Here is a 17,280-nt window from a genome sequence, read left to right as displayed (position 1 = left end):
TTCAGGCAAGCATTGGATGGGAGCACAGAAAGTGTCCAGCCATTGATACTGAGTTTAGGTTATTCATACTGATTGTTAAACGTGCTGAAAGTTTGGAGATGGAACAGGGCATTTAAATCAAGGTTTAATTTTTTTCCACAAATACTCTGTTGTGTAGTCACCGATCTCACCGTCTCACCCAAGTACTGGTGTGTACATTTTTCCTTGCATTGAATTTCAAAGACAACACAGCACGATTTGACAATGCTGAAATTATTGAGGATTTATAACCTTATTTCTGTTACCATGTAATGGTGAACAATATGTGTTGTGGCAAAAAGTTTTAAACAGTTTGCAGTTTTCAATGTCTGCCGCAAAATAAAAGGAATAAAATCTTTCCTTTTTTTTGGAGAAAATGTTGACATCACAGTACACTAGTGTCAATGGAGAAACAGATTTCTCATAATTCTGAACCAGTTCTTAAACCTACTGTTATTACCTAACCATCCTTCCAGATTCACTATCATCAAGGCAGACTTTACAGTGTAAAGATCAATAATGGGCTTTTCCCATTCAATAAAATCAGCCAGTCTTTTTACTGATTTGCTTTATTTGCTTTTGACCTCTTTTAATTGCCTTTGTAATTTCATCATGAATTCATCAGATTTTCAACATTGCCTTGAAAGCTTCCCCAATGGAGACGCTAGCATTTACAGTGGTTAGGTGCAAATGATATTGTTCTTGCCTTAGATGAGCCCCCTCAAGTGACAAGAAGTTTGACATCATCCTTTTATCACCTCAACCATACATCAGCGTGTCTCATGAGGCAGGTCATAGGTCAACTTAACAAACCTGACAGCACTTGAGAAATTGCCACACAGTCATGGCATCTGTACCACCCAACATTTACACCATGTCAGAAGTTTGCAAGCATTGTGACCAGCAGTCATGTTGGTTGGTCATTAATGACGAGGTTTACGATGTCACAAAATTTGTCGAAAAGGTATGTAATGATAGTTTTCCAGAAAAACAAATGATAAATTTTCGTATTCAGGTGACTGTGAGGGACTTGTATGTTAGATATTCTGATACCAGTTTCATGTTCTATCCTGTTGATAATCATGCTCAGTATTTTTTGAGATGTAAATATAAATGTTGTATCTGGTAAATTTATATTTAGCCAGTTATGATGTAAATAATATAGAAAACTGTCTTTTTTCCAGCATATTGTTCTCGTCTCATCTTGATGTAAAGATATCTCATTATTGAGAGTTGAATTATTAATGAAGTTAACAAATGATAATGATATGGCCTTTATGAGCTGAAGATTTGACATTGTTCATTAATATGCAAAATGGACATTCTGTATTAGTACACTGAAAGTGACGGGTTGATTTGCTTTTTATGAATAGTAATGTATTTGACCTTTACCCTAGAAATGAGGGCACAATATTTGCTACAGTACTGTTTAAAATTTCAAACATCGTTGCCCACAATACCGTTTTATATTTCAAACAGCATTGCATTTGTGAGCACTTTTCACAGGTAGTCAATCATTATAATAACAAATTTTAATGCATTATGTTCTGATTAATGAATAGATCTATTCATATCTAATAATTTGACTAATCAAGTGATATACTGACAAAGGGGCTGTGTATATGCATCTTACCTGAGATCTGTAATTGTATGATTATTAAACAGAACCACAATGGAAGACTTAGTAAATGATTTTGCTCATTTAGCAAGTTGAAATGATGATTCATATTTTAATCTGATAAAATTTCTTTCACTATCTGATTTGCTTATTACTCCTGTTTTTTCTTTCAATCAGCACCCAGGTGGACCAGAAATTATCTTTGAATATGGTGGTAGGTCATGTTCAAGATATTTTACATTGCATTAGCATATGATAATTTTACATCTGTGAGTGGTATCTTGGAAAAACCCAAAATTTACCAATTCATCGTAAAAATCCAGTATGAGAATATTGAAGACGTTTCAAAGAGAAGGGTCATAAGAATGATTTATTGTAGTAATAAGAATGGATATGCACTGTGTACAAATTAATTAGTAAAAAAATTTCAATTTCACAAATCATCATCATTGATTAATTCTGTAGGATGTGCCCTGTTGTTTCAACAGCCTTGTTATGTTTCACAATTTTTCTGTGTTTTCATTTGGCAGGTTCAGATGCCACTGACGCATTCACTGGCAAAGGTCATTCTCAGTATGCATATTATATGCTGTCAGATTACCGCATAGGTCAACTGGCAGAGGTTAGGATATTCTCATTCCGTTGATATTTACAACCTCCAAAATCCTAATCATATTCACAGAAGTTTCTGTAATGTGATTAAAAATTTCCTTGTCAACTCAAAGATAAATTTCTGAATTGAAATAAAACCTGCATCATGGTAGTGCACTTGATCCCTCACTCGTCCGTTTTTGCAAAATACCTGGATACTTTGCAGAATCAACAGGTTTCTATGCAGCGCCCTCTATTGGTGTGTCTTGACACTGCAAATTTTGGCAGTGATTGTGAAAGTGAAACTACCGTACTTTGTGTATTTTTTTTCCAACTCAGACAGAAAATGTTTGATTGGCACCAGATGGAGGATGTTGTTTTCATATCATGTGGTTAGACATGTTTTGCCATGTAGAAGAGGTTGATGGTTATGGAACTTCACTGGTATGGTCATGGTGGTACTGATCAGATTGTCCGATTACAAAATCATATGTGATAAAGGACTGAACAGTGTTACCAACACAGCCAATTCTGTTGTGTTAACTCTTGATTCTTCGACAAAACTTGTTTCCTTTGTGTTCCATGATGTGATAAGTTGAAATCTTGGTGTTTTGACTTCCGCTAATGCTGAGGTTCGGGAATATTCTATTACACAAATGATGTGCACTTCAGAGCTTTCATGAGTGTATTAAAATCAAAGTTCTGTCCAACAAAACAAAATGTTAATGGTATTTTGGCAGTTATTATTGGCCTAGAGGCATTTCATCCTACCACATAAGATAGCTTTTTGATTCCCATATTAGGAAGAAAATGAATGTCATACATATTTCCACTGTTTGCATCCGACCATAGAACATTTCCATCTGATATTGTTACCGTTACGATTGTTTCTATCTGAGATTTTGGAAACACTAGTATGACAGGAAGTCATCTGAAGAACTATTGGCAATTAAATCAAAACTTTACTCCTTTTTGCCAAAAAATTGTTTCAATAAATACTTACTTTTACCACAAACTTTTGAACGATTAAACATCAGCATGGTATGATAAACAATATGCAACAAACCGCAGCAAATTTTTTCTCAACAGAGACTTGTTTATCCTCAAGAGCTTGATTTTATAGTCTGTGATCTTTTATCAGATTCATCAAATGATGATCTCTGCTATTATTGGTACTCTCAATGCTTTCTTGCTCAGTTTTCACTTTTGTACCAGAGAACAGTCAAGTTTTTGTTTGATTTTTGATTGTACCTATTGACAGTGGTTCGTTACTCTCGTAAATTTTACCAGCGTTCCACAGTCATGTTACTGAGCTTCCCCTAAGAACAATGTATGGGAGAACATCAGAAATCATAATGGGGTTCCCTAATCATTTACCTATCTTTCAAAACCTTTGCAAAAACAGGTGGGAAGAGAAGTTAGGCTAAGCTTTCTTAAGAAGTTCTCAGTGAATGTAGCATTTAGGATAATGCTGATATGACTGATGGAAGTACTTCTGATAGAATTCACGTCTTGGTGACATAAGTTTGTAATGATTTTCAATTGCCATTATAAACAAACATGAATAAAATATCATTAAAAGATTGAGAAAAGAATTTTTTGATCTTTGAATCTTATGAGACCATGGTAACCAAAATGTCCCTCTCATCATGACTTTGTACCAAAATCTACCTTTCAAGTTACTAGTATTATTTCTCCTGATCATTCAACCGCGGCAAAGCCAGTGCATAGATAACTGATTGTAATACAAACAGAAACTACAATAGCAACAAGTACTGGAAAACCTTAAAGTATAGAAGCGGCACCTTTATTTTACTGATAAAGAGCTAATAAACCACGGGGTGCTTGGTTTAGATATGAGAAGTCTCCTTGCCAAACATAAATATAAGAAATCAACTTGGCATGGACTTCCTGAAGACAGTACCATTTAATGCCACCCTGCTGAGATTTCTTACTGACAGCGACAAAGTATAGATAAACAAGGCGCAGTTAGACTACATATTAATTACTATTAGTGTTTGTATTACAATAAGTTACCTATGCACTGGCTTTGCCGCATATTATTCATGGTAGTTTCCAAAGCGTTACACACGACAAGTCCATGTCTATATCCTATAAATTCATTTTTAATGCAAAATATAAAGCTGGTTTACATGTACTCAAAAAGAAACAGATTTCTTCATGGTGAACATTGTCATATAGTTTCATTTCAAGAGTTTTACGTTTTCCTTCAAAATATATGCAGTATATTCGTATTCAATTATACGTTTGTAAAGCTCAATACAGAAGGTATGAAACTTTTGACAACACTAAAAATAGAAAATCACACTCAAAGTCTACACCAAACATTACCAAACCATGCACATCATCTCATTATCCAAAATTGTACAAAAATTTGTAAATTTATCAAAATTTAATACAATTTTCATGATACAAGAAATTTTGGCACAAAACATAGCTGCTTTAGGAATATAAAAAGAGTCACAAAGCTTTAAATTTTATGATTTCATAACAAAAATCATTTTGTCATCATTTTTACAATAAAGTATTTTCAAGAGATTTTCATATTTCAAGAGATTTTTAAGAGCACACTTTTACAAGGAAGACACTGTGTATTCTTTGATATTTGATTTTTTAGACTTGAGTAAATGTTGATCCTATTCTACGATGCTGCATAATATCATCTAGTCTATTGTTTTGTATCTGTATCGTCTTCTCGGTGGTTTCAAGTTGATGAATATCACCATCATCACAACAACAACACCAGATATAATATATGTAAATATCACCGTGGTCTCTCTGGGAATAAAACACTTGTTGAAGGCGATGTCGTCAGGAGAAATGACTGCCTGGAAACAAAGCAAACAGACGCAAATTATTATCATGATATTGGTTAATTTCAAACTATCATTTTTCAGAATCAGAATCAGAAATGAGCACAATTTTATCACCTTACTACTACACAATAAACAATACAGACTCTACAACATCAGTGAGCATGGTGGTTCTAGCTTTCTAGGCAAGTGTCAGCTGTGAATTCTAGCCAAGTGTCAGCTGTGAATTCTTGCAGCAGTTGTGATATTAGTTCATATATCCAAGTTCAAATAGATTTAGTGAGCCAGCCTGGAAATGTTGGTATATTTGAATGTAATACTGTACAGCTCTTATAATATATAATACAGCCATGTGTGGCTCTTCAAACCTAATACTGATTTTCCAAAGCAGCATTGATACATGATTATGTTTGAATACAACAAAATTAATATTGTGTAAGACATTTCTTTGCATAGTGGTGCACATGCACATAGCGGCACAGTTCCTTTCTTTTCAACAGAATGGGTAGGCCACTATACAGGGAATTGTGGGTTATAGTATAGACTTAAACCTACTCTGGATTGTTGAAAACAAATGAAGATTCAGAGTGTGACTTACCAGGGCAAAGCTGGGATTGTTTCTATTTCTCCAACTGAATGAAGGTACAGTCAGTTCTGGAGTTCCATTTTCATGCTCTAAGTAGCAGCCATGATGGGTGTGACCACTGAGAATAAATCTCGGCTGTAACCACCAGAATAACTACAAATACACAGAACATCATTGCTGATTGAACTGTGAGACAATGTACACTCATACATTTGTAATATTGTTAGATGAACCAGTAGAGTTATGTTTACAAATAATGTATGCCACAATAATCATAAACTATTGTAATTTCAAGATTTAAGTGCTGAGTAAACAAACAGGAGTATACAGTGGCTTACATGATTAGACAGGGGAGCTATATGTTATAACTTGAAAACTCATTGTCTTTTGGAAAGATTAACTCTCACTTCATATAGATGTGTTTTTATGTATGGCAGAATGATATGATGTATTCATGGCAATAACTAAACTGTTATGGATGATCCAGCCAGTGAATTCAACTGGTTGACTGAATAACAACTGTCTTTTCAATCGGTATGATAGTTGCTGCCTCCAAATAGTTAATTTGTCTCACTACTGCGATGCCTCACAAAGTTTGGTAACAATTCTGACAAAAGCATTCATGTTCCTTTGTAAATACACTTTAATAATTCACTGAGCATAACTTGCCTTCTGTGAGGCGTCTTTGGACAAGACTTCCCATCTCTCCCTGTGATGTGTCAGTTTCTCTTTGGAGGGAGCAGCGTCTTCACCAGTACACACAGCATCTGATTCTCGGTACATTGGGAAATGCTGTGGAAATTAGATACATATTTGGTCTCATAATGATAACATCATGAAGTAGCTGTCCTACATAATGTCCTTTCTTTTCTTCTAAGGCTTCTTTAGTCTAGAACTTTTCTGATGCCACCTTACAACATCCTACCTCTTAAAATGACACTTTGCAAGTAGATGTAAGATGGCAATATAGCAGGGTAATAAGATGTTATGGGACTGCTAACTTGTAAGTGTAAATATTCCATGTACATTTCCAATCGTCTACTAGACTTTTCCTAAGAATACACTGGACATAGATCTAAACTATTGAAAGAATGGTATATCATTATAACAGCATCTCATATCAAAATAACCAGTATTTCTCATTCTGGTTGCCATACCTGTAGCAATATTGGAGCAGAGATTGGTAAAAGTTTTTGGTTGTCACATTCCTCTGGATGTTTGGCATTGTATGCCATATCCCTGGAGCAATTGAGCTGCTGTGAAACTTGACGTAATAGAACTTCTGCTTCCAGACACATAGAGCATTTGTCACCTTGCATTAAAATACTGTTTAGAAGTACAAAACTGAAAGAGATTAAGAAAGTACTGAGATTAGTGAATTGATACAGGAGGTACTCTTTTCTCTTCAATAGTTACTGAACCATTGTTTCTCCCATCAGATATGATTGAAAGTAGCTAAAGTTAATGAGATGGTTGGACCTGAGTGATGTGCTTAAGTCAAGCTGTTAACATGCACAATATCAAACCTTACACAAATCACTTTTCATCACTTCTACTCTGTTTTGTCCAGTGATTTGACATCAACATTGAACGTGAGTTGAAAAGGTAGAGCATCTTTTTTGTACATGATTTTGTTCGCATCGCAGTTTACCACATTTGTCTTTTTCTATTCAATAATTGTGTATCCACCTGTCCTACAATGTTATGTACTGGTAATTAACAAATTGTACAATGATATAATAAATTGCGGGCCATTGATGAATACTCTGACGCCATTGATTCAGAAAATTGAAAGATGTCACTTATCACTTACTTGATGCCCTTCACTGTCAGTGTCTTGACCGAAGGAATGTCAAAAGCAGTCTGGAATCTCTCAAGCTGAGTTTGCCTGACACTAAAGAACAAATGTGAGAAGGTTTACATTTAATGCCAGCACTGATATGGAGACTGTTCAGAGAATGTAGCAGTTTTAATAAATTTACCATAAGTTGCCATATCTGAGTCAAGTCAAAGGCAATATTGTGTTTAACAAATATGACTGGTATTGACAAAGCTTTAATATAATACAGATTAATGGTTTTGCAAACTGAATGATGATATTAATCTTGAAACACTACACATCACCGAAATGTGACCAGATGCCATTTGAAGTCATTAATCGATCTCTTTCTGGTATTCTCTTTGTCAAATACAGTTCAATAACTTTCAGTTATTACCACTAGTTAGTAGGGTAGTATTGTGTGAAGGCTGGTTAGCATGTTCATATTGCTGATTACTACACTGGATGTATGATAAACAGCGTCACATTGAAGAACAGAGGAAAGTTTTCCCTACTTCTAAAATCATAAATCTTTGTTCACAAAGCAAAAACAGTCATGTACTACCATATGACTGTATGCTTTACCTTGGCTGATAGTAGGAAAGTAGAAAACCTGAAATTATCACTCAAGTTATAATAATTCTCTTTGAAATATATTAATGTTGCAATTTCAATAAAAGCAAAGAAGAGATGGATATATGGACATACAAATACAATGATGTCAAGTGACAAATTTACAAGGACAATGTATATAAATGTACATACATTGATAGAAAGACAAAAAAGTGACAGATAATAAAATATACACGAAAATACATACCATGCTTAGGTAGATACTTACCTGGGATGGAATCCAATGTCATGGTTACCAACAACTACATGCAGCTGAATTTTTTCTGAATGCCGGAACATATGTTTAAATCTGCCAACAGTCTCATGAAATTCCTGGAGAATGAAAAAATATATAAATAATACAGTTTCTAAAATTACAATTTTAAATCATAATTTTATAAGACATAGGTATATTGTATGCTTGCAAATACCTAATTAATCAGTCTGCCAATGGAATACAATGTAGTATTGAACCAAGTCAAACTTCGATCAACAAGGGTTTTACCTGGTTAAGTCACCGATCGGCGCATTACACATTTAAAAGAAACCTTCCAGTGGTTGTTTTGATGGGATATAATAAACTGTCTGCACTGTACCGTATCTCTTTATTTTGGAGATGTCTGGAACTCCATTGATATTTTACTTTCGTTACATCCATGGTGAACTGATGTACAATCACGGTGTAGACGTTAGCATGCCTGCTCATCTTGTTAACAAATTTCACAGCAAGTATAAAACAAGAACACCTTTATGGCACAATGAAGATGAATGAATACATCTTTTCACATCCAAAAATGAATATACATATATATAAATATTACAGAATAAGGTTAAATACAACATTGGTAGAATGAATGAATACCTGAGTTCAAGCCATATGTCCCACTAAAATTATAATACTCATCAGCTGATAAACCAATTAATGTATTGTGCATCGAAGTCTTTCTCAGATCATTTTATCTATAAAAAGTAATGGTATTATTGTTGCAGATCTGTTTCAACACTTACTTGATTTGATGCCCACTGTCCTTCATCAAGGAGATCACCTAGTACAAATATAATATCTGGTTGTAGTAAAGACACTGCTGTCTGGAATGCCCGCTGCATTTGCCATTCTCTGTGTTAAGCAAAGATTTTATTAAAATATGCAAACCGGATATATTATCTGTCCATGGAGCTTTTAGCTCTACGATCTTTCTAATCATCGAACCCAGGTCTTTGGTTTTGCTGCAGTTTCACTATACCCACTTTAGTGGGGAAATGTGGGCCCACCTTTCCCATGGGGAATGTTGTGAGCTGTGGAACTGCACCAATTGTCTCTTATGCTTTTATAATTTGAGTTTCTATCGTCATTTTGATATATAGTGGTGCATTTTGCGGTTGGACTGTGGGAAAACTAAAAATATAGGCATATAATGTACAAAGAGAGCAACCCAACTTCTCTATCACATATTACACTCCCCTGCCCAATATCAGAACACTCTGATGCTCCTTCTAGTATCATTTACCTGTGAAAACAACCACATGTTTTCCATACTGGGAATGTTACTCAGGGTATGTACTGTCATGAGGGTAGGGTATGAACCCTTCTTCACAGGTTGTTAAAGTGAGGGCCCTAATCATTCTGACATCTACAGTTGCCCAGTAATGGAACAAGATGCCAAATAAAGGAACACCAAAAACTAGAGAATTTTGGTAATTTATTGCAACCAAAGTTGACATCAAATTGCACCATTTCCAATCTGCTTTCTCGCTGATAGATATTTCATTATAAAATTCTAATATGAGCATGGAACGAACCCCGTAGATTTGATATTAATTTAACAAAAGAAACAGGCAATGTTTGACAATTGGTAAAGCTCCATTAGCTGTAAGTTTTATTCATGAATTTCATGTCAATTGACCCCTCCTCTCTTATGCATTTTAATTTTCTTGAAACATGAATGCAAGACATACGTAAGTTACTAAGTTGCATTGGGTGTCTGTTTTTATTTTACTTCAAAATGTTAATTTATCACCACTTCTTGTTGTGTACAAATGTTTTATTAGAAAATTTGAAAATCTTACCTAGTACCTGCATTCTAAGATTTACGTCACTAATTTTGTTCTGAAATTGGGCATGTACACTTTTGGACAAAAATACTTGTATTTTTGCAAAAAAAATGTTTTTTTAAATGCCCAATGCATGCAGAAAAACAACAATGCCAAATACATTCAATTTCAAGGCAATTACAAAGTCAAAATGAAATAACCTTTCTTTCCTTTCCTTTCAGCTCCCACCAGTCTGTCAGTTGATCACATAGGCAGATTTTGCTGTGCAAAATACACTGGATATCTCACTAATTACAGGAAAAGGGCATAAAAGTCAGCTTGTGTTCATATTCTGGGCTGTTCTGATATTGGGCAGGGGAGTGTATTGATGTAACTTGCTGCATGAGTTGAGAAAATAATGACATGCCATAAATCATACTTCGCCGTGTATCGAACCACAAGCGACACTGCCACAGACCCATGGACAACCGCAGCGTTGATGACTGATAGACACTTACCTTCTGAGTTGATCGAACCAATGACCTTGTTTCGACCCCAACAGGTGAGGATCAGCAAAGAAGAGCGCCGATAAGCGGTTTCCGTATTCCTCTGTTTTCCGTTGTAACACAGGCCACGAACATTGCCAAATGACAAGGTAGTAGATAAGATATTCGCACGAAATAAAGACAAATGCGACGAAAAGGAATAAATTTCTAAAGTGTCTAAAATGCATGAAGGTAATGATGTGATGTCCAGTGTAATTCACCGTGAAAACAACTTGTAGCCCATTCTGCGATGTGGGACCGACCTGAGGACTGGGATTTTACAACTTGTCTGTACCCCACTGTTGCACTCTCAACTCCGACCTTTGACCTTCTCCGACGCATTGTGGGTTGAGCAACTGGGAAGCTCGATTCGAGATGACAAGCCGCTCGCTTGCGGAGAGCTGACCATCCAAAAGGGAAATACCTCTGAACACAGAACAGAAGTAAATATTTTCGCGATGACGTAGGTTGGATTCGAGTATTTCTTTAATCTGTAAGTGTATACGCAGTTTCAAATGTTTTGCCGCTGCAATTTTTTCCGTAATTATTCGAGAAAGTCCTGTTCTATCCAGTGTCGGTCGTAAACACAGCTTTTTAACGAGCAGAAGGGAACGTAATGCGTTCGCATTGGATATCAGTGGGGTACGTTGTGGGGATGAGCTGTTATAACAGTTATTTCTTCAAAGAACTGTGATCTTGTATCACAGTATTTCTACAGGTCAGCTGCCGTCAACATTGCATACAATACAGTCATCGAGCAGTTCATTTTTGTCGCAATAAGACAAAGGGAGGGCGGGGACATTTGTTGACATACCTCAAAAAAGAAGAAAGGAAGAGATACGACCAGGCATGGTACTTTCCGCTTACCGTTTTTACGAATGCGTTTCCATTTGTGCACATCAATACTTGTCAACGCTAAATTTAGAGTCTTGAGGAGTGAGATGGCAGCTTCAATAGTCGATAGGTTCAGATGTATTTACTGTTATTTAAAATTAAATATTTTCTTAACTTGATTATTGGTATATAGGTTCCTTTTAAGCATTGTTTTTCCCCGTTTTGTTTCATAATTTGGAGCTTTGATGATATGACTCACTAGACTACAGTGGAATTGGATCAGTTCCACATCCCATGAAGATTCTGTGAAAAGTTATGTTTTTCCCCAGTTATTTCTGTATTTCAGCCATGGAATATAGCGTTATTATTTATGCCATTCATTGAATATTGTTTTGTTCAGCAGAATGTGAAAGAACGGGAAGGAAATGATGCCATCGAAGGGCATTTTTAGAACTTTAGCATCCACTTGTCTTTTTTATGCTTTCATTTAGGAACAAGTCACCATATTATGTCACTTTGTTATTGTAAAAATGAATTTTTTAAATAGTTACATTTTTAGAAGGCTAAGTACATATTGAAAATGAATAATTAAATCATAAAATGTTGAAATTATTTTGTTTATGAAGTATGACAGAGGTTGTGATGCAATAAATACTTGTTCATGCATCATGATTTCGGTGTTCCTTTTCTTTCAGAGAGATAAAATGTCAAGCTGATAACTGATGGTTTCATGTTGAGGGAAACCTATCTTTAACTTCTGTGTAATCATGACGGAATGCAAGAATGGAATCCAGTCAGTCAGTGATGTCAGTTTTGATTCTCAAGACAAAGTTGGATGCAAAAGCAGAAGTCAGAGTGAACGAGTAAATGGGGAATTAACCAAAAGTAAATATAGTGAAGACAGCGGATATGCTTGCAATGGAAATCACAAGTCTGATGGAAGAGAGGATGACCTAGATGTGACTGAAACAAGTGATGGTACACCTGATAGTGAGGAACAAAATTTCCCCGATGATGACGTCTTCATGCATTCTGATGATTTGAATTCAGAAAGCAATGAAGATGACATTCCTGTGGGTTGTGACGCTGATTGCAACGGGGCCATGGCAATGGCTCTTCCCGGAAATGCCCTCAGCCCCTCTGGTGGAGGTCCTGTGAGTGCAATAGTTCAGGGTATATGTACTGAGGACAATGATACACTGAGTACTTTCGCATTGAATTCTGCTTGTAGAGTGTTTGACTTTCTGGATGAGAGCACGGAAGCTGATGCCATGCATCTCACGGTGAATCGTTCAATGTCGGAATGCTCCGAGGGGTCTTGGAGTTCTGCTTTCAGTACAGAAAGTCACCAGGATGAAGTGACTCTCCAGTGTAAAGACTTCATGGAGAAATTTGTTAATCTCATATTCAGTGACAGGTAAGTAACGGCTTCCCACACATCTGTCTTCAGATAAATCTACAATGACAATTGTGTACTGTATGATTCATCGTATGTCAATTAAATGCTACTTATTTTGTCTGACAAGTCTATAATGACATTCGGCAAAATCGTCTGATGGCAATGATGTACATTACCAATACTCAATTTAAACATAAGAGCAATCATAGCATTCTTTCATGAATGTATTTATTATGGATTTATATTTTCATTTTTTAAATTATGATATTTCTATAATAATTTCCCTAACCCTCTCTGTGGTGCAATTTAAAATGCTTTTTTTGACAATGATTTCCATTTAGAGTGGAGACCAAAGTATTTCACAGAGACAGTCTCACATTGGTTTCAGATTATTTCTTTACCCCATAAATCTCACAAATCCCAAGAAAGTCTCAACAACAAAGACTGTTTTGTTCCTAGATCTTGCAAGCATCCTGAAATATCAGTATTTCCCCAAAAGTCTCATCCAGTATGCATGAAAGTGACTTCCTTGAACCGTCCATTCTGGTTTATGTTGCAAGCATCCACACAGGAAATTGAATGTTAATCAGTCATCGAGGAAATGCTGGGAAAACATGTATTGCAGCACATCATACCATTTTATGTTGTTGACGTCAACTTTCCTTCATTGAAACTGCCTTATCACTGTACACAGATATTTACCTATGGATTCCAGGGTATTTAGTTTTACATTTCTATACTTCCATATTTTGGTCAGAGATTTTTCAGTAATGAGGTCAAAACTGCATAAGCAAGGACTTCGGGAATGTGAAGTTTAATCTTTCTGTACATCATGGTCAAAACCATTGCTTAATATAGGTCTCACATCTGCTTTTATACAGAGTGGCTATTTCTAGGTTTGTTTCATATTTCAAAAATTTTATACTTTGATGGTTTAGGTTGAAATTATCAACATTTTAGATATACAGCTTTCCAGACTGTGTAAGGAGTCACACTGAGTGATGGTCTATGACAACCATTAAATGCTGCTCTATACGATTCCATGCCGAGTCGTCAGAACCTGTTTTGAGTATTCTCATCCTATCACAGAATCAAGAACTGAGCAAATGCCACTGTGTAGTCTTTATTCAATGGGTGTATTGATCTCCATTGTACCATATGAACTTACATCTAGATGTGTAAAGCTGATATCATGATCTGTCCAATGTGGTCACATACATGTATGTTACCTTGAACTTGGGAGAAGGGTGTTTGTTTAGTATGTGACATTGTAACCTGTCCTTAGGTGCAGAAGGGATTTATTTACCATGACATGGTCATAATAATATACTTTTTTATAAACCATCTCATAGTAATGTCTTTTTCTAAGTAGGATTAATTTTCATAAATCAGAGAATTTTTGGATACCAATTAACCATCAGTGGGTTTATCCTTGTATGGTGCTAAGCTCCCATAGAGCAATCTGTCTTATGCTAGTCTACAGCATAACTTCCACTTTACAGATGTTGCTTTTCAAAATACACACTTTATTTTGCAAAAATAAACTCACTTTGGTCAAAGATCCATTTTATGCCTCTGCTGTTGCAACCTCCTTTAAAAATTTGACATTTATGCCAAAATTTTGCTCAAAAAGTAGCCAATGAAAAGTGGTGTCCCTTTGGTCTACAATTATCAAAATATTATATAAAAAATTACCAGTAGATCAGAAAAATTACAGCACTCAAAGGGTTAATTAATATTAAAATCTGTTTTATGCTTACAGCATCTCAAATAAACAAAATCCGTATACAAAATAATGTCACATAGCAAGACACCTGCAGCTTTGCCCAAGAAGAGAGTATCGATTTATGGCCCTCAGCACAATTGAAGGGATTGCTCTTTTTAGCTCCCATAGCCATATGTATATATGGCAATGGAAGCTATTCTTATAGGCTAGGGAAATGTCTGTATGTATGTATGTCTGTATGTCTGTATGTCTGTGTGTCTGTATGTCTGTATGTCTGTATGTCTGTATGTCTGTCCGTCAACATCAAAAACTCCAAAACCGCTGTACATTTCATCTTGATATTTGGTGTGTACATGGATGATGGGCTGTAGATGAGATTTTGTTCAAATGAAGTTGTCATTGCCAAAAATATGCAAATTAAGTGAAAAAATGTAAAAACAGTCAAAATTGAAAAAACTCAATAACCACTGAGCAGATTACATGAAAAATTAGCATGTAAGTACTTTGGGCTGACATGAAATGATTGTGCACATCTTGGGTCAGTATCTTGGACTTGCTATTTTTCATGAATTTTTTGTAATTTTCTCCCATTTTTGGTCAAAAAATCTCCTGCTCTGAAACCACAAGTCCGATTGATTTGAAACTTGGTATGGAAGTGCATAGGAGTGACCTTTCCCAAATTTGGGCAAATCGTGGTGAAATTTGCATATTTTTAGTTTACACGTCCATAGACTCCCATGTATAAGACAGATCTCCATAGACTCCCATGTATAAGGCCACGAAAAATAAAAATTTAGTTTCTCATCGTATTCATATTGCAAAAAGGATGCAGTGACACAATTTTTAGTCCCCACGGATGAAGTCCAGTGAGCTTATAGATTGGGTCATGTCCGTCTGTTCGTCCATCCGTGAGTCCATCCGTTCACGCAGATATCTCGGATATTTTGACAAAATGTCACGTGACCTCGATGACCTTTGACCTCAAATATATATATTTGTCCATAACTCAGTAACCACAAGTGCTACAGCCTTCATGTATGGTATGATGGGACACCTTATGACGCCACATATTGTACCTCATTAATTATGCGCGTATCTAATTTTGAGCGAGCCAATAGAGCTAGAGGTCTGATTTTTGGTATAAAGGGATAACTTAGCAAAACAATTTTTTTGACAAAATGTCATGTGACCTCGGTGACCTTGACCTCAAATATACATATTTGTCCATAACTCAGTAACCACAAGTGCTACAGCCTTCATGTATGGTATGATGGGACACCTTATGACGCCACATATTGTACCTCATTAATTATGCGCATATCTAATTTGAGCGAGCCAATACAGCTAGAGGTCTGATTTTTGGTATATAGGGATAACTTAGCAAAACAATTTTTTTGACAAAATGTCACGTGACCTCGGTGACCTTTGACCTCAAATATACATATTTGTCCATAACTCAGTAACCACAAGTGCTACCACCCTTCATATATGGTATGATGGGACAGCTTATGACGCCACATATTGTACCTCATTAATTATGCGCATATCTAATTTTGAGCGAGCCAATAGAGCTAGAGGTCTGATTTTTGGTATATAGGGATAACTTAGCAATACAATTTTTTTGACAAAATGTCACGTGACCTCAGTGACCTTTGACCTCAAATATACATATTTGTCCATAACTCGGTAACCACAAGTGCTACAACCTTCATGTTTTGTATGATTGGACACCTTATGACGCCACATACTGTACCTCAATAATTATGCGCATATCTCATTCTGAGCGAGCCAATAGAGCTGGATGTCTGATTTTTGGTATATAGGGATAACTATAGGAGAGAAATTTTTTGACCAAATGTCATGTGACCTCGATGACCTTTTACCTAAAATATATGTTTATGTCAATAAATAAGTAACCACAAGTGCTATGTCCTTTGTATTCAGTAGGATGGGAGACCTTATGACAACACACGCTTTACCTCATTAATTATGTACACATCTAATTCTTGGCAAGCGAATAGAGCTAGAGATCTGATTTTTGGCATATAGGGATTAATTAGCAATATCATTTTTTTTTCAAAATGTCATGTGACCTCGATGACCTTTGACCTTGATTATACATATATATGCATATTTCAGTAACAACAAGTTCTATACCCTCCAATTTTGATAGGATATTAGACCTTAAGATGTCTCATCTTGTACCTCATTTATAATGCGCATATGTATTTCTTGGCCGGCACATCTTGTACCTCATTTATAATGAGCATATGTATTTCTTGGCTGGCCAATATATACTGCTAGAGGTCTGATCTTTTTTCCCGATTTAGAACCATAACTTAGACATGCCTCATGTGTTTCAAATTGGGAACAACGACATAGACCTATGTGCCCATAGATCTCAACATATACACTCCAGTGATACTTCTTAATGACCACATTTTCCTGCCCCATCAAGACTAATATTCCTATTACAAGTGGGGACTATGTCATTGTAAATGACTTGTTGAGTTAATGGTTGTATCACAGTATTCGATATATCTAATTCTGTATTTTTTCCATTTTATATTCTGAATAATTACATTAAACATATTTCACTGTCTCCAGTACATTTCATGTAAGTATTTTCACTTCATGCACTTTATCCTTTCACACATGTTCAAATAT

General features: G+C 35.7%; 3 protein-coding genes across 7 annotated transcripts in view; 2 read left to right on the top strand and 1 right to left on the bottom strand.

Annotated features, from left to right (window-relative positions):
- Nucleotides 1–816: 816 nt before the first annotated feature.
- Nucleotides 817–2,720, top strand: LOC139147208 (uncharacterized). The gene is made up of 4 exons (XM_070718209.1): nt 817–982; nt 1,814–1,850; nt 2,167–2,258; nt 2,567–2,720. The coding sequence occupies exons 1-4, from the start codon at nt 863–865 to the stop codon at nt 2,579–2,581; spliced, it is 264 nt and encodes an 87-aa protein (XP_070574310.1). The 5' UTR covers nt 817–862; the 3' UTR covers nt 2,582–2,720.
- A 1,617-nt stretch (nt 2,721–4,337) lies between these two features.
- On the bottom strand, nt 4,338–10,975 carry LOC139147207 (metallophosphoesterase 1-like). Its single transcript, XM_070718207.1, has 8 exons — nt 10,628–10,975; nt 9,087–9,195; nt 8,308–8,411; nt 7,461–7,541; nt 6,805–6,991; nt 6,317–6,439; nt 5,660–5,800; nt 4,338–5,076 (listed from the first exon to the last, which is right to left on the bottom strand). Exons 1-8 carry the CDS (start codon nt 10,840–10,842, stop codon nt 4,912–4,914), a joined length of 1,125 nt encoding a protein of 374 aa, XP_070574308.1. The 5' UTR covers nt 10,843–10,975; the 3' UTR covers nt 4,338–4,911.
- A 17-nt stretch (nt 10,976–10,992) lies between these two features.
- The window catches only part of LOC139147206 (uncharacterized protein KIAA0513-like), a 40,417-nt gene continuing 34,129 nt past the window's right edge, over nt 10,993–17,280 (top strand). The window contains exons 1-2 of one of the 5 annotated variants that reach the window (XM_070718206.1): nt 10,993–11,117; nt 12,184–12,905. In XM_070718206.1, coding sequence (XP_070574307.1) covers nt 12,256–12,905 — 650 coding nt within the window. In that variant the 5' untranslated portion in view covers nt 10,993–11,117; nt 12,184–12,255. Of the gene's footprint in view, nt 11,148–11,167; nt 11,297–12,183; nt 12,906–17,280 lie in introns of those variants that run through there. The other 4 variants (XM_070718205.1, XM_070718202.1, XM_070718203.1 and 1 more) reach the window with 4 other exon arrangements.

This window comes from Ptychodera flava, chromosome 13 (assembly GCF_041260155.1).
Source record: "Ptychodera flava strain L36383 chromosome 13, AS_Pfla_20210202, whole genome shotgun sequence".
Classification (NCBI taxonomy): Eukaryota; Metazoa; Hemichordata; class Enteropneusta; family Ptychoderidae; genus Ptychodera; species Ptychodera flava.
The sequence above is the reverse complement of the archived record's forward strand: the minus strand, read 5'-3'. Positions and strand labels throughout refer to the sequence as shown.